General features: G+C 49.4%; 1 protein-coding gene across 2 annotated transcripts in view; it reads right to left on the minus strand.

The window, feature by feature from the left end:
* Ano2 (anoctamin 2) overlaps positions 1 to 18072 on the minus strand; it is a 382845-nt gene that overhangs the window by 153650 nt on the left and 211123 nt on the right. For both annotated transcript variants that reach the window (XM_045139660.1, XM_045139661.1), the window contains 3 exons: positions 14454 to 14614; positions 9770 to 9852; positions 4359 to 4469 (listed from right to left, as the gene is read on the minus strand). In XM_045139660.1, coding sequence (XP_044995595.1) covers positions 4359 to 4469; positions 9770 to 9852; positions 14454 to 14614 — 355 coding nt within the window. The remainder of the gene's footprint in view (positions 1 to 4358; positions 4470 to 9769; positions 9853 to 14453; positions 14615 to 18072) is intronic.

Here is an 18072-nt window from a genome sequence, read left to right on the forward strand (position 1 = left end):
CAGAAAGGAAATGCAAAGAGTAGCAAGGAAATACCACTTCATATTACTAGCATGAATAAAGTCTCAAAAAGTAACAAGCGTTGAGGAGGATGTGGAGGTATTGGAACCACGGATTGCTGGTTGAAATGTAAAATGTCAGTCCTTCAGTAGGTTGAACACAAACCTAACATATGACGTAGCAATTCTTCTCTTGTATATAAATGGAAACTTACCCAAACAAAAGTCATACACGAATGTTCATATAAGTGCTAGGCGTTTTTTGTTTTTATTTTTGTTATTTTTATTTATTTGAGAGAGGAAGAGGCAGATAGAGTGAGAGAGAGAGAGAGAGAGAGAGAGAGAGAGAGAGAGAGAGAGAGAGAAACAGAGAATGGGCACACCAGGGCCTCCAGCCACTGCAAATGAACTCCAGACGCGTGTGCCCCCATTGTGCATCTGGCTAATGTGGGTCCTAGTGAATCGAGCCTTGACCAGGGTCCTTAGGCTTCACAGGCAAGTGCTTAACCACTAAGCCATCTCCAGTACTAGGTTTTTCTGTTTGTTTGTTTGGTTGGTTGGTTTTAGTTTTTTTTCAAGGTAGGGTCTCACTCTGGTCCAGACTGACCTGGAATTCACTATGTAGTCTCGGGATGGCTTCAAACTCTCGGTGATCCTCCTACCTGTGCCTCCCAAGTGCTGGGATTAAAGGCGTGCGCCATCACACCCAGTGTATGCAGTACTAGGGCTTGAGCCCAGGGCCTTGTGTGTGCTTGGTACACCTCCCGCCAAGTGACCTACATGCCCATTCAACAGTACTGCCCATGATAGCCAGAAATGCAGCTGAACATGTATCCACAGCTCTACGATTTTTGTTTGGTACAATAAAAATGTTTTAAAGTGACATTGCGGGGACAGCTGCACAAATCTGTGGCTGTATTGAAAACTACTGAATTTGTGTCCTTGGAAAGAGTAAATTTGATGTTTTGTTTGTTTGTTTGTTCTGTTTCGTTGAGACAGTCTCATATAGCCCATGTTGGCTGTGAACTCACAATGGAGGCACCGTGGAGATGACATTATACTCTTCATCCTAAGCTTCAGCTTTCCAAGCGCTGGAATTACAGGTAGGCATCACAATGCCTGGCCCCAAACCAGTTGAATTTTAAAGGAGAAGAATTAAATCTTGATTAAAAAACATTGTTTAAGGGCTGGAGAGATGGTTTAGCGGTTAAGCGCTTGCCTGTGAAGCCTAAGGACCCCGGTTCGAGGCTCGATTCCCCAGGACCCATGTTAGCCAGATGCACAAGGGGGCACATGCATCTGGAGTTTGTTTGCAGTGGCTGGAAGCCCTGGCGTGCCCATTCTCTCTCTCTCTCTCTCTCTCTCTCTCTCTCTCTCTCTCTCTCTCTCAAATAAATAAAAATAAATTTTTTTTAAAAAATTGTTTAAAAGTGAGCTGCATTAACCTTAAATTTCAAAAGAAAAACTACATGTGATGGGGCCTTGGGAAATAAGTAGAGCCAAATTCGATGACTGTTTCCTCCACCAGTAGCTGTGTGTCCCTGGGAAGCCGTTTGTGCCGCTCCAGGCCTCAGTAAATGGTAGCCTTTTTAAATTGTAGTTTATTTATTTGAGAGCAACAGACAGAGAGAGAGCAGAGAGAGAGAGAAAGCAAGAGAGAGAGAATGGGAGCACCAGGGCCTCCAGCGACTGCAAGCGAACTCCAGACACGTGTGCCCCCTTGTGCATCGGGCTTATGTGGGTCCTGGGGAACTGAGCCTCGAACCGGGGTCCTTAGGCTTCACAGGCAAGCACTTAACCACTGAGCCATCTCTCCAGCCCCAAACGGTAGCCTTTTATCACTGGACAAGAAGGAAAGTGAGGTGGGAGGATGGAGGGATCCTCAGGGTAGCAGCGAGGGGAGGATCCAGGTGACCCTCTGGGGTGTGGTAGCACCTGGGTTCTTAGTCCCTGTCTGTTCTCCAGACGAGGTGCCTTTCCTAAATGTCCAGTATTCCATGGCGTCCTAAAGCCATGTTCCAAAGTGGGTATGGACCACGACTCTGCCCCCAGAGCACACCAGCATGCTCCCATCTGCTCTGGGTGGAGAAACCTGTGCTCCACCAGCACCACCCATCGATTGCGAGACCGACAGCAAGAACAGAAGCATTTACTGCACGGCGGGAACTGACGGTGCAAAGAAGGACCCTGACGATCAAGTTCAAGTGTTCCTCTTACACACAGTGCACTGGGAAGGTCATTTCCTCCCGCTGCCCAGAAGGCATTAGATGCTTTGCATTCTCAACACTGGAGTGAAAATAGACGGTGAACACTAAAACGTAAACACATGTATCATGCATAATGCATTCAGATGTTTCTTAATTATTCATGGTTCCTGAAAGTTATTTGACGTATCATGCACATATATGCAAACCGTGTTTATATTTGAACCACAGCCCTAAATGTCTGCAATTCCAGCTCCCTGGCCTTCCCGTCGATGGAATTAAAATTAAATGAGTCAGTGGTCAGTAAAAAGTTACATGTGATTTCCTTAAAATCATCCATTGTATATTGCTGTGGGGTGGACAAGGAGGATTGTGTGGAGTTCTTAAAGAACACAGAATGTTTGCTCCCTGGTGAGGGTGGCCGTGCTGATGTTTCTCTTAAGGATGAATTCATAATTTCTCTGAATAGCATGAGGGCCTGGATTTGCTCTTCTAAAAAAAGAAACACAAGCTTCTTTCTCTCTCTCTCTCTCTGTCTCACCTGTTTAAGTCTTGATTTTTCTTTTTCTCTTTTTCAATGCTAGAACTCTAGTCTCAAAAACACTACATTCTTCTGTTTTGATACCTGCATACATTTGCATGTTAGCATGAACATTTGCAACTTTAAGAACGTAAAGTAAAATGAAATTTCAATTCGTATCCAAGATGGAGAAAAGACACATTGAAAAACAACAGATTTTTCAATCTTGTTGATTTTTTTTTTTTTTTCAGAAATCAGATTTAGGAAATGACTTAAACACACACACACACACACACAACCATGTTGATTTAAAGGAAGGGTGCTGCTCAGAAACAGGTGCTGCCAACGAGGACCCACAGGCCTCCACTCAGAACAACCTGTATTGACAAATCACAAAAACCCTTAAGCTCGGCAGGATGCGGCGGACAGCAAGCTCACCATCGCCTCCTTCCTTCGCCCAGCACAATGGCACATAAAGAACACTGTGTGAGCCCAAGTAAAGATGGCTATGAACTTGCCTCTGGTGGCCCGAATGAAATTTTAATTCGTACCCAAAGTGGGGAAAAGACACATTGAAAAACAACAGATTTTCAATCTTGTTGATTTTTTTTTTTTTCAGAAATCAGATTTAGGAAAAGACTTACACACACACACACACACACACCCGTGTTGATTTAAAGGATTTCCTGCTTGATCTCTTGATTTCCTCCGGGTGTTCCGAAGGCAGTGTTTCATAATGGTAAAACGCACAGGCTGGGATCCCAGGCACCATTCCGTGTAACCTCCGACCACTGATGCCCCCTATAAACATAACTTTTCCGTTAACTAACAACTTCCCCAGCCTCACAGATTTGCTCTGAGAACAAGGTACAGTACACACACCAGTGGCTAGCGTGCAGCAAGTGTCCAGCAAGGGCTGGGGTTGGAATTGAAGGACTCAGGAACCAGATGGAGGCCATGACAGGCTTCAGAGTCCTCAGTAGGCCTAAGTTTCTGTTTTCCGGCAAGGTCTAAGTTATTTTCTGGTAAGGGTGGGTTTAACACTTACTGGAAACTGATTACGCCATACATTCCTGTAGTCATAGGTAAGTTCAATTCCCCTAGCCCCAGCCCGCCAAAATCCTAAGCCAATCAGAAGAGTGCACTGTTTAAATCAACCAATCACGTGCCCGTCCCTTTCTTCTATGTTCTAATACCTATAAAAACCCTGCCCTCCCGCTGCTCGGGGCTCTTGTACTGATCCACTGCGTTGGTGAAGTCAACAGACCAAGCTTAAGCCCGAAATAAAGCTCCTTGCCCTTGCATACGCGTTTGGTTCTCCTTGGTGGTCACTGGGGGTGCCAAGAACTGGGCAGAACAGAATCATGGTGGGTACTTAGTCACGGGCTCCAGAGGAACCACCAGTCCTGAACCGGCTTCTTCTCCCATCTGCGCATCCACTTTGCCCTGACGGTGCCAACAGGACAGCGATGGACGCAGTGGCTGGGCCACCTCTGCCTGCCCTGATGGTCCACTTTGTGTCCTCACCACCCCGTCCCTCTCGCAGCCAGGCTCGCTTCATTAAGGTGACTCAAAGAACGGGACAAGCGACGGGCGTAAGGAACAGGGCACGGGGCGACGTGCATGCAGCCTCCTACCTCATCGTCGTGGTCCGCTGAATGTGCTTCTAACTTCTGGACCACCGACTTGCCACTCTCCTTCAGCAGTTTCTCTCGGACTTTGGTCTCGTACTCGGGCCGGGAGTGTTCCTGAACCAGAGATCAGTGAGAGGTCAGCAAACAGCAGGAGGAGCGACCTTGGCCTCCCAACACTTGGAACCAAACGCTACGGAAACACTGGACTCAGGGTTTGGTTAGGATTGGGCCACTATCGGACACGAATTGCCACATGACCCACAAGCACAAGGCATCTAGACCGAGAGCAGGACGTGGAGGGGGTGGGCGGGAGAAAGGAGCCACAGGACGTTCGTGATCACACAGCACCGAACCTGGGAGCGCTCCTGGGGGTGGTGCCGGTGTGGAGAAAGGAGAGAGGAGACGTTAACCGTGCAGCCGACACAAGAGCCGCCGCGTGCTCTGCCGAGTGGCTTTACCCCACACAGGGGCCTTGAACCTGGACACCCCACCAGCTACTCAAGCTCACTTTTCAAGGCCCGATCTCAGCCGGGAGGACACAGCTGTGCGCCACAGCTGGGAGTCAGGTCAACAACACTTCTCCCCTCCCCACGCCCGCTCTCCTGCGAGCCAGAACGGTATCCGATGAATAGCAAAAGTCAAGGTGGCCATGAGAAAGCTTAAAACTCACCTGCCCGCGCCTGTCTGTTTTGTTCAGTGTCCCTCCCGCCCCCCGCACCCCCCCCCCACAGCTTAGGCGAGGAACTCAGAGACATCACTGGGCCATTCGGCCACGCAAGCCTGAAAGGTGAGTCGCTAATCAACAGGACCACGGTCAAACCCAATCAGGGCAGACGCTGGCACGGGAGGAAGGCACCTCACTCACTTCAAAAGGAATCCAACAGCGTGCACCTGGCCTCGCTGGCAGGCCTGCCCAATGGTGCCCACCTTCAGGACAAATGCCTCCAGGTCTGAGGATTTCACACTCCCGCACCACCGACTGATGCCAATTCCGGTGCTGGTTGGCAGTGCCAGTACTGCCCAGAGAACACATTTCCTTATCACTGCCCGGGCTAGAGACCCCAGAGGCCAAGAGGCCACAGGCACTACTGGTCCCTGGCTTTCTAAAGACAAGCCATGGCATTGCAGAAGCCACCCGAGTGGTAAAGGTGCATCATGTATGACACCAGTGCTTCAAGTCCTCCATCATCACACAATCCTGCGGTGGGGGAGAGGGGGCGGTGTTGGCACCATCCCTTCCCGGGAGTCCTTTCCTGACCTGCACCGTCACCACCAGGTGGGAATCTTTTCCAAAGTTCTGCTCTCTCTCATGACTCACAGCACGTACGGTAGTCCTGTCCACGCTGAGCTCTGTCCTCGGCTGCTCTACGTGACAGTCTACTTCCATGGAAGGACCGGCTGCCTGTTCTGTGTTTGTCACAGTAATTGGTACCAGGCAGAACTTAATAAAATCTCTTTTGTTGTTTTTTTGTTTTTTTTTTCGAGGTAGGGTCTCGCTCTAGCCCAGGCTGACCTGGAATTCACTATGTCGTCTCAGGGTGGCCTCGAACTCTCGGCGATCCTCCTACCTCTGCCTCCCGAGTGCTGGGGATTAAAGGCGTGAGCCACCATGCCCGGCCACCAAAATCTTTTAATACTGTTGGCATTCGCTTCATTTTGTCTTTCATCATTGTCCACTTTCTTAAGGGGTGTTCCAAGAGTTTCAGCTAAAAAAATATATAAAATTCCAGGGCCTAAAATAACTGGATTCTAACTCCCAAGGAATTACCCTGAGGCAATGAGCACACTGAAAGCTCTGTTATAAACCTTTTCTAACTTTCTTAAGCTGACCATTTCCCACAGAACAGCTTTTGCCTATAACAATTAATATTCCATGAAGGAGTACTTTGTGAAATACGGTTTAAAATTCTCCACCGTGGCCCCTGATACTTAAAGTTTCCTCTCTACCACTCCAATGGAAGATCATAATTACAAAAAAAAAAAAAAAAAAAAAAAAACTGTAGCGTGGCCTGGAGAGATGGCTTAGCAGCTAAGGCATTTGCCTGCAAAACCAAAGGACCAAGATTCGATCCTCCAGAACCCACGTAAGCCAGATGCACAAAAGGGTACATGCATCTGGAGTTCATTTGCAGTGACTGGAGTTGGAGGCTCTGGCATGCCCATTCTCTCTCTCTCTCTCTCTGTCTCTCTCTCTCTTTCTCTCTCTCCCTCCCTCCCTCTTTCTCTCTCAAATAAATAAATAGAAATAAAAATATTTTAAAAGTTAGAAATCACTGTGGCACTATATTCTGGTGAGTGCCTTCATAGGGGTTCTAAACCCTGTCAGACACAGGGACATCCTTAGTGGTACCTATACTGGTCCAGTATCCTGGTGCTGGGATGGGGGCTGAGTGCTCTCCTCTTCCTTGCCCTCATGAGAAAGTGAACCCCGTCCTTTTTCCCATCTCCACCCTAATTTACAAGCTGGATGCGAAGCTCTCTGCTTGCTCCACCTGAGCAGAGGGGAGATTCTCAGCGAAGGACACAGGGGAGCTACAGACAGCTGCTCTTGGGAGTGTTTCTGGTACTGGGAAGAAGGCATCTGGTTAAGACAGAAAACACTGCATGGGTTTCCAGGAGACCTCCCTCCTTTATCCCCAACTCCCAAGGAATGTTCACCTCCCTTGTCCCTGATTTGAATGTATGTCCAATCTACAGCAACATGCAATAATGCGTGTGACTCCCAGGACTCTTCTGAAAGTCACACGGACTTGCCTCACTGTCCCCACTTCTTCCCCAGGAAACACACATGAGCCATCGGTGTCCACTGCGACCTGGCCCTTGGTCCCTCCCTCGGAGCATCACGCGTCCCATCGCCCATGGCCAGCCGGGCTTCCTGGACATCACGCTCTACCGGATCTAGCTTTCCAGATCGGAGCCCTGTGTGCTGTTTCTCCCTGTGGCTGCTCCTTATCCCCTCTTCCTCCCATTAAAATGCAGCGAGTCTTTAAAACCCTGATACTTTTAAAAAGATTCTGTGTGTGTGTGTGTGTGTGTGTGTGTGTGTGTGCATGTGGTGTGAGAAAATGGAACCCAGGACCCTGTGCATGTTAGACAAGTGTTCCATTAATTAGTGAGCTATACTCTCAGCCTCTAAAACCTGATTTGAGAGAGAGATTGCCTCTTCCTACCTTAGCCAGAAGAAATTCTGTGACACGCTCTTCACTCTGTTCCATAAATATTTACAGACCAAACAGGACCCTGCAGAATGTAACCCACTGGAGCTCAGACACTGCCTGAGACAGTTCCAAATTCCATGCCCACAGAGGCTGGCATGGCAGAGTGACTCTTCTCCGGAGATATTCTAACGGCTGGCATTAGAGAAGCAAAAAGTGACCCGCAGGCACTTCCCACGGGCAACCACACCTCCTTCCCGCCCTGCTTCTCCCTCATTCACTCTCTCTCTCCTACTCCTTTTCTTTCTCCAACTTCCAGTCCGTGCGTGGACATATTTCACTGGATCCAAATGAAAACGAACTGAGCACCAGTTCCGTTCAACCACCTATCTCCAAGAAATGCGATTGCAACGTTCCTATTATTTTTTTTTCTCTTGAGGTGGGATCTCACTCTAGTCCAGGCTGACCTGAAATTCGCTATGTAGTTTCAGGGTGGCCTCAAACTCAAGGCGATCCTCCTACCACTGCCTCCCGAGTGCTGGGATCAAAGGCGTGCGCCACCACACCCGGCTTCAATGTTCCCATTTTTCTCTGCTGCTTATTTTTCTAACTCATTTGAATCCAGGCATAGTTTCTCATCTGCCATAAAGGCAATGATGCTATTAATCTCAGATTTGATGTAGGACTAGGAATGGAGTGGGCTCATCTATTCAATATATGATCGTGGGATGAGGTGGGATAAGGCACAATCAGTTGAAAATCCACCTGAGGTGAGGAAATGATGCATTAACAGACCCCTCCTTTTAGAGCATGTAGTCAACACTGCCCAGAGAGATAAATTTTGTTCTATGAAATGCCACACAGCCCTTGCCATTTCTCAGGCCAGCTGTCCTTATACAAGTAGACTATAAATTAAAAAGAGGAAATGGGGCTGGAGAAATGGCTTAGCAGTTAGGATGCTTGCCTGTGAAGCCAAAGAACTAGTGTTCGAATCTCCAGGTCACACATGAGCCAGATGCACAGTACAGTGATATAAGTGTGCAATGTCACACATGCGAACAAGGGGGCGCACGCATCTGGAGTTCATTTGCAGTGGCTAGAGGCCCTGGCTTACCCATTCTCTCTCTCTCTCATAAATAATTTAAAAAAAAAAAGATGAAATAACACACTATATAGATTTGAAGAACAGAAGCTTGAAAATAAGACTAAATTAGATATTTCACTTACTGCTAATAAAACATAAGGGCCGGGGCTGGAGAGATGGCTTAGCGGTTAAGCGCTTGCCTGTGAAGCCTAAGGACCCCGGTTCGAGGCTCGGTTCCCCAGGTCCCACGTTAGCCAGATGCACAAGGGGGCGCACGCGTCTGGAGTTCATTTGCAGAGGCTGGAAGCCCTGGTGCGCCCATTCTCTCTCTCTCCCTCTATCTGTCTTTCTCTCTGTGTCTGTCACTCTCAAATAAATAAATAAAAATTTTAAAAAAAACAAAACATAAGGGCCGAGTAATCAGAAATCCCAGGAAAATCACAGCAATGACCACCAGAGAGTGAGAGAAAACACAAGACCCCCTCATACATGTGCCCTGTGACCCGCGTGAATACTGAAACGTCCAGATTCAGTCCTCTGCCCGCATCCACAATACGCCCTGCCTCCCATATCAATACTCGGGCAGTGGGGAGTGGACCCCAGACCTTCCAGATACGGTCCTCTGTCCTCATCCATAGCACCCACGCTACCAGAAGTTCCTGTCTGATGGTCACGTGTGCTCTTCATCTTTTAAACTTCAAACATCATCTTCCCAGGAAACCTACCCTTTGCCCCTAGCTCACGCTCTCATTCCAAGCAGCGTTCCCCACATCCGTCACACACGCCTCACCCTTGACCTCCCGCAGGCTCACGGAGATCAAAACATGCTCCTGCTCTGGGCCACTCATTGCCTTTCTCTGGCTTTGTGCTCTCAAGACTGCCTCTTGTTCTGGAATCTTCTGCCATCTCTTCTAAAACAGAGAACCCGCACACCGCTCTACCAAACAGCCCATGTCTTCACATCTCAGCTAGAGGGGAGCCTTTGAACTCTTGGCCTTCACGCTCATCACCCATGGTGTAGACCTTGGAGCCCAACTACAGAAGGGACCACCATGAGGCCTGGCCGGTGACAGCTGGTGAGACAGCAAGCGTTCCGTGGCTATGTCACTCCAGGTGGCCTATTTCCGGGGTCAAAGCAAAGCAAGCACCCAGGGAAGTGTGCAAGAATAACTCACTTCTTCTTCTTCTATCCCAGTCAGGTCCCAGAAGTAACCCAGACGCATCTGAAGTCTCTTCCAGTTCTCCAGAAACATGGTGGCTTAAATAGAAGGAGAAAAAGAAGCAATTATTATCTCTCTCTCTCTCTCTCTCTCTCTCTCTCTCTCTCTCTCTCTGTGTGTGTGTGTGTGTGTGTGTGTGTGTGTGTTCGATGCACATGTCTATGTGTAGATGCAGACACTCTGCGTGCACACATTAGGAGGCCGTGAGACACCAGGAATCTTTCTCTGACACTCTTCCACTGTATTTCCCCGAGACACAATCTCTCACTGATCCTGGTTGGACTGACTGACAGGATCCCCAGAAATCCTTCTGTTTCTACCCTCCTTGTCCCCACCCCCGTCCCAGGTGCTGAGGTTATAGGCATGTGATTTTCTTTCTCTCTCTCTCTCTTTTTAACATGGGTGCTATAAATTGACCTCAAGTCCTCACGCTGGCAAAGCAAATGTTCTGACCCATGAGCCATCTACCCAGCACCTCAATTCTTTTCCAAGAGTGGATTCTGAGTAGCCCTTGGGCTCACAATGGCAGATGGCACATGTTCTTAAAGAATTCAAATTCAGTAATTCTCTTTAGAACATCAGCCCCTGCCTCCTACCTGGAGCTACCTGAAAAAGTCCACATCCTGGAAAGGCCTATGGATACAGTCACTTGTCACTTAGCGAAATGGAACCATTCCAAGAAGCGCGTGATTAGGCAATTGCGTCGCTGTGGAAGCATACCGGAGCACACTTATACAAAGAGTTATAGAACATCACTAGGCAATACTATCTTGCGGGGGGGGGGGGCACTGTTACACATTCGATCCTTTATTGACGCGAACACTGTTATGTCACACGTAACTGCAATGAAGGGACACCTGAACACAAGAGGCCGGTGTGGTGGCTCCTGATAATCGTGCCCCAGCATCAGCTCCCCGAACACCTGGCTACATTTCAGTCCCGACTGCCCTGAGCCTTCCTCTTGCTTTATTACAATAAGGCTCTTGTGCTTGGAGCAGGCTCGAGCTGCTTTTCTAACTCGGCAGAAACACCGTCTAAGGTACTGGACGTGCACAGGAGCCTTGTCAGCCACTGAGAAGGCTGAGGTGAGGCCGACGTGGAGTCTGGCGACAAGGTCTCTGCAACACGAGGCCCACAGCCAGCGGCAGCGACAGGACACACGGCTGTGGACGCGCAGAAGCGCAAGGCTGGCTGCTGGAGAAGACATCCGAGTCGGGTTTTAATAAACAGTGGGATCCCAGCCGTGAGAAATGGGGGAAGGCACGGAGAAAATGAACTCCTCTGCCTAAGCTTGCCAAGGCTCCTTAAGCTCTAAGCTGCGTCTTGGTGAGGAGACAATGCAGGTCGGGCCCAGCTCTCCTGCCTGCTTCTATCCCGTCATTTCTCAGTGGGCTTCGCACCGACCTAGGCCGCTGCTCCTCCTGGCTTACTGTCCCCACCTGCTCCAATCTCGCCTCTCCCCTGCTGCACCCTCCAGGGTCCTCTGCCATCCCGCCCTGGCCCAGCCCGAGTAGCTCTTCCACCACAGTCTTGCTCTCCTCATGGTCAAGGAACCTGGAAAGAGAAGGAATGTGACGCCCCAAAGCCACCCTACAGCTCTTCATCACCCCCTGATTTTGGCCAAAAGCCCCTCACTGCAGGCCACACTTGACTTCCCCCTGCTGTTTCAGGGACACAGTGTTGCATATGGACAAAGAAAAAAAAAACATTCTCTGGGTCCTTGGCTGCCTGTGTTTAACTCAGGCACAGCACGAAATGAAACAGAAACCCCCACTGAAAGCTACAGTTGCTTATTTGCAGCTACATGATGGTGTACAGACGCATATGGATTGTTCTTGGATTTAGAGGTTTGTTTTTTCCCCCTTTGGGTGAATCCTGACCTCCAGACACTAATATTGCCCTTGAGATGATGCAGGAACAGGAGAAAGTCCTTTCTGTATTCTATTACTCCTCCTGGTGTCTAATAAGGGCATGCAGGCAGCCAGCACTCAAAGCCCTGGTTAACCAGGCTCTCCGTGAAGGACGGAAGCCAAGGTGCGGGCACGGAAGAGAAAAGCAAGGAGTCAAGAGGCATCTCGGGAGCGGAGAGAGGGTGCAGTGTGGCTGCCGGCCACGGAGGTCCTTGCTTTGCACACACAGCTCATCTGCTGTTACGAGAACACCACAGAAGATACTATTTCATCCGGTTTACAGAGGCGGACGTGCATGGTGTCCAAAGAGGAGACACCGTGCCTAGGGTAACGTGGAACCAAGGCTAAGAGAACTGACTTCAAAGGGCATTTAGTGAACACGGACAAACCCAGGCCCACACGATGCACCCACTGGTAGGGGTCGCAAGCTACCCGACCCTGGAGCCTGCCTCATCAGAGAGTGAAGGGGCCCTGTGTTGCCAACCCCTCTTTCCATGGGAATTCATTCTTCCGGTTCTTTAGAGGTCAAAGCCAGATCCGCAGCAAGGCTGAGCCTTAACGGCCTGACCACCTGGATCTGCTACCAGATGGCTCATGACCCAGCGTGCTGGGAACCCCACCCTCACTCACCAGGAGCCCAGGTCTCTTCCCAACCTGTGCCTGGCAAGCCTGGGCCAACGCAGCACGGCACCACGAGTCATGATAATCATGGTAATGAGAGGCATTACTCCGATTCTAAATTGTAATTTGTAGGCAATCATGCCTAGGGCTCTTGGCTGCTGTGGCTAAAAAAGCATAATTGTATGAAACACAGCACGGCTGTTTTTAAAGAGAGGGCGGGGTCCAGGGTGGGGGAGCCCTGCCCCTACAGTGGGAAGCCCTGACCAAACCCCAGCCCTCCGTCCTTTCCAGGGGTGCGGCCATAAATCATTAAGGCTCTCAGGAAGGACGGGCGATCTGTCCATCACTTGAGCTCAAGGGGGCAGTTGTTAGGGCCTGACGCTACGAGGAAGTGCTGAAACCAAGTCTGTCCACAGGGGATGGTGTGTCCTAGGAGAACTTGTGAAGGATCATGGACTAACTACTGGGATTAATTATAGAGTATAACATATAATATATCAATGGTAATACGTAATAAACTCATAGGCGCTGGGGTTGTAACAGGTCAACAAATAAGTGTGTAAGTCTACGCCCCAAATTAGTGACGGTGGTTGTTGGGGTCATTACGAAAGCTCTGCTTGGTCTGGGAACAGAGACGAGCCTCTCTGGCTTTCGGGGCGATCCACCCACTTCACCGCGTTCTACTGGTTCCGACAGTCCCAGGGCCACCCCCGCCGCCAGCCGCCCTTCCCTCCTCTGTGCTTGCTGCCACGTTTGACGGGCTGCCCACCCTGCCCAGGTACTTCTGGGAGCCGGCTCCCCTGAGACTAGGAGCTAGAGCACCCTCTGGAGGCCTTCTGTGGAGCTTCTGCAACGCTGGAATCCTTACAGACACCCAAGAAGAGAGGACTCCACGGGGGGGGGGGGGAATGGAGGAGGGAGTCTGCGCTCCTGTTCTCCGGGTGCTGCTGACTGACAGCAGAGTTCGCGCCTGTCCTTGTCACATTTTTAGGGGTGGTGGCTCAGGGCCACGTCCTGGCAGCTCCTCCAGGCCCCGCAGGGGCAGAGGTCAATCAAGGAGCCCTGCTGGACTGCAGTCCAGGGAGGTGAATGGGGCCCTGCACATCCACTAAGAGCAAAAGCCAGGTGGTTCCTCAAAGGGAACGAAACACGGTGACTTGCTCCCTCCTTGAACACACACTTGTGTCGTTTCAGAAATGTCCGGTTACCATGGCAGTGGGGGATTGCTCCAGGTTACTCCAGATTTTAAGAAAAGGTTCTGTGTGTGTGTGTGTGTGTGTGTGTGTGTGTGTGTGTGTGTGTACGCAGATAAGTGTGACTTAGGGCAAGTTTGTTACTTGACACTCTGGGGAGAATGAAGGAAGGGGGAAATCAACAAACTATTTGTTCTTACCTTCACAAATCCCTTTGGTAGGAATATTGAAAATATCCCTCCGACATTAAATGTAATCTCTACAGTCTACACTTGCAGGGTCTTGAAAATGGCATTGAACTTGTAGTCAGGAGACCAGATTTTTGCACACCTGAGCAAACCCTGTCCGTGACAGATGTACCAGCATTCTGAGCTATACTTCTCAGTGCTATGACTTTACATGACGCAGGAAACGCACTGATTCAAATTCTAAGTCAGACCTGAGGCCATTAAGGGGTTAATACCACTATCCTTTTTAAAAATATTTTATTCATTTTTATTTATTCATTTGAGAGCAACAGACAGAGAAAGAGGGAGAGAGAGAGAGAATGGGCATGCCAGGGCCTCCAGCCACTGCAAACGAACTCCAGACACATGTGCTCCCTTGTGCACCTGGCTAACGTGGGTCCTGGGGAATCGAGCCTTGAACCAGGGTCCTTAGGCTTCACAGGCAAGCGCTTAACCGCTAAGCCATCTCTCCAGCCCTAATATCACTATCTTTAAGAGAACATAGATAAGGCCATGATAAAGCCACATATTAACAAGAAGAGAAAGATACTGTGCTTAAAACATGTCTCGTGTTGTGAAGGCAATATACTGAAGTAAGTAAACCGAAGGCTACAACCATCCAAGCCCGGCCACTGTGTCCACTTAAGGAAAGCCCCCGCCACAGGCCAAGCCCGTGATAGCCACTCACCCCACAGAGCCATGAAGATGGAAAAGAAGACGGTGGCAGGGTTGTCGAACAGGTGGCTGGCCCGCGCAGTCCCACAGGCCGAGCTGAGGTTCCAGTAGTCACAGGACTTGTCACACAGGGGACACATGGTGAAGGCGTTCTGCTGGTCACACATCTCCTTGCTGCGGTAGACAGGAGGCGGCTGGGTCAGGACTGTGCTCAGGCAGAGCCCGTGAGAGACAGAACACCCCCAGTGCACCTCCTACTCCCCGATCTATGGTGGAGCCCCTCAACTCTGTAAGCAATGTCCAAGTTGGGAACTAGATTCTTTTTTTGTTTGTTTGTTTGTTTTTCGAAGTAACCCAGGCTGACCTGGAATTCACCATGGAGTCTCAGGGCGGCCTCGAGCTTGCAGCGATCCTCCTACCTCTGCCTCCCAAGTGCTGGGATTAAAGGCGTGCTCCACCACATCTGGCTTTGGTGTGTTACTCATTTTATCAAAATACCAAAACAAAACAGAAACAACAACAACAAAAAAAAAAAAAGAGTGTGGGCCGTCTTCTGAGGGGTTGAACTCTCCGTTACTACATATGTTCCAGAAAGTTAATGAGATGCCGTGTACTGAGTGGTGCCTGGGAAAATCCCTTCAAGATGTATTGAATCTACATGGTTGGTAGATACCATGTGCAACTATGAATAAATCACCACACTCATTCTTTAAGTACGGGCTATCTTCTTAAGCCCTAATGGCTGTCTCACAAACGTGTGACACTGGTCACACCTAGAGACAAACACGGAGTAGGGTTGGAGCAGCACAGGCTCTGACCTCTAAGCATGTGAGGAAAGAGGCAACAAAACTGACCTGGGGGCTGGAGAGATGGCTTAGCGGTTAAGCGCTTGCTTATGAAGCCTGAGGACCCCGGTTCAAGGCTCGGTTCCCCAGGTCCCACGTCAGCCAGATGCACAAGGGGGCGCACGCATCTGGAGTTCGTTTGCAGTGGCTGGAGGCCGTGAAATGCCCATTCTCTCTCTCCCCGCCCCTTTTTCTCTCTGTCTGTTGCTCTCAAATAAATAAATAAAAACAAACAAAAAACCTGATCTGGAAGCTCTTTTCCACTATCACTGTCTATAAACCATTTCTGGAACAGAGATTCATAGTGTCCACATAGTAAGAATTACCACAATTACGAAGCAGGATCAGGGAGAATGAAAAAGGCAGGTAAATTCTCCCAAGGTCTATGCTGTCTGAGCTTGGCGGAAAGAAACACGTGCCCTAACCCCTTCCAGATGTAATTCTATTTAATAGAATAATGACCATATTGACAGTTAATTCTGTGATTCTCTGGGTGAAATGTGGTTCAAACAGGTGCCTACAAATAAGAACCAAAGGGTTGCCAGCTCTGGATAGCTTCCCTGATCCCTCCACGTCATGTGCTGGTGGGCATGAACTCAATACTCTGGCATGTAACATCCCCTTGCACGCAAAGATGGAGAAACGGCTCAGTGGGTTGGTGGAAGAAGCTCAGGATGGCAAGGAAATGAGGCACTGGCCTTTCTCACAGGGCAGCTGGCGTCTCCTTGTCCTTCGTGCCCAGGGTGAAGCGAGACCTCACACTGCAAACTGCACCCAAAGCTTGCTGCAGGAAGAGGCAGCAGAGGGTGCCGGAGGGTGCGGCCGGCTGGTGGGAAGTCCCACGAGAGCCTCCTTGGAGCTCAGGAAGCCAAGGATGGCCGGAGACCGTCAGCCCCTCACAGTATACTTGCAGAAGGGGAGACTTAGTGGGACTGCCACTTCCTGTCATACCCACCCCCCGTTTCTAGGCTTCTGTTTTTAACGAGCTATTCAATCCCTAACAGGGAAAGACGGTCTGTGTGAGAGATTGGAAAACTCCAGAGCTCGGAGGATCACCCCGTTCCTTCAGTAAGCCCCACACTGGCAAGTGCCTATAAAAATGACTCATTCTTCAAAAATATGCATCTTAGCACTGCTTGCATTTCAGCTGAGCTAATTCTACCTGTTATAGGCTCAACGGAAGCCAGAAAGCGAGGTTTCCTTTCGATCTTCTGGGCCAGACAAGTTATCATTATGTGGGTCAGGGAGGGCTGCTGCTTTCAGAGTCCAAACTTAGTATGCCCATGAACCTATTTGTTTGAATGAAACTCAGTAAAGATCTTTGCTTTTGGAGTTTGAGAGCATATCGATCCCTCAACATCACCCTTCCAGTATGTGCATGGGGGGGAAGGGGGAGACGTCTGCATTTCTCAGTGTCTTTGCTTATTTGGTTTTGTTTTGCGCCCTTACTAGGGAGACACAAACGTCTTCAATCTAATCTTAGTTAAAGCCAGTCAGTGCCAAAAGGTCAGGACTAAGAAAGTATTAGCAATCAACATGGCCTGAAGCCCTTTGAAATGAAAGTGCTATGTAAATTACTGCTTCTTAAAATTAGAGTGCAGGGCTGGAGAGATGGCTTAGTGGTTAAGGCACTTGCCTGGCAAGCCTAAGGATCCAGGTTCGATTCCCCAGGACCCATGTTAGCCAGATGCACAAGGGAGCGCATACATCTGGAGTTTGTTTGCAGTGGCTGGAGGCCCTGGTGTGCCCATTCTATATCTCTCTCTCTCTCCCTCTCTCTCTCTCTCAAATAAGTAAATAAATAAATAAAATAGTAAAATAAATAAATAAAATTGGAGTGCAGACATCTATCAATCATTTGTACAAAGTGGTAGCATGGATCCCTCTCAAGCTATTTAAACTTGGAGTCAGAATGCTTCATATGTATTGAGAATTTTGATGCGAGGAACTTGAACGGAAAAATCTGGGGAAATTCTATGTCAGAATGATGTTAAAATGACTGCGTATCCCTTACGACAGACCGACAGACCGCTCCTGGACAGTCTGAAAGGCGGGGCAAGCCCGCCCTGGATGAGAAGCACGTCTGATTACCAGAGTCGCAGAAATATCCAGACTCCTTGGAGCTGGGGCGGTTGCTCCGTGGCTAAAGGCATTTGCTTGCAAGCCTGCTGGTCCAAGTTCAAATCCCCAGCACCCACGTAACGCTGGATGCAAAATGGCACGTATGTCGTGACCCCAAGTTCTTGAGAGTAATGTGAGGGGAGCCAGGAGAACGAGAGCTGGCAGGCCAGCAAGACTGGAGCCTACAGAGCGAGGCAGCAAAAGCAAAGCGGCAAGCAGGGTGGAGGGGAGGACAGCTGCCCCCAAGTTCTCCTCCTCAGACTTACGCGCGCGCACGCGACATATACGTACAGACAAACACACCCAAATTAAAAAATAAATCCAGAGTCCTAGTGAGACGTATATGCCAATAAGCTGGAAACCTGAGAACAAATTTCTAGACACGTGTGACCTACCAGAAATAACTGGAGTATATAAAAGGTATTTTCACCCCACAGCCTCACTGGACACACTTATGCATGCCTCCTCACTGGATACACTCACTCCACAGCCTCACTGGGCACACTTATGCATACCTCCTCACTGGATGCACTCACACCTGCCTCCTCACTGAACACACTCACACCAGCCTCCTCAGTGGATGTACTCACACCAGTCTCCTCAATGGAAGTACTCACACCAGCCTCCTCACTGGATGCACTCACACCAGCCTCCTCACTGGATGCA

This window comes from Jaculus jaculus, chromosome 23, assembly GCF_020740685.1.
Source record: "Jaculus jaculus isolate mJacJac1 chromosome 23, mJacJac1.mat.Y.cur, whole genome shotgun sequence".
NCBI lineage: Eukaryota > Metazoa > Chordata > Mammalia > Rodentia > Dipodidae > Jaculus > Jaculus jaculus.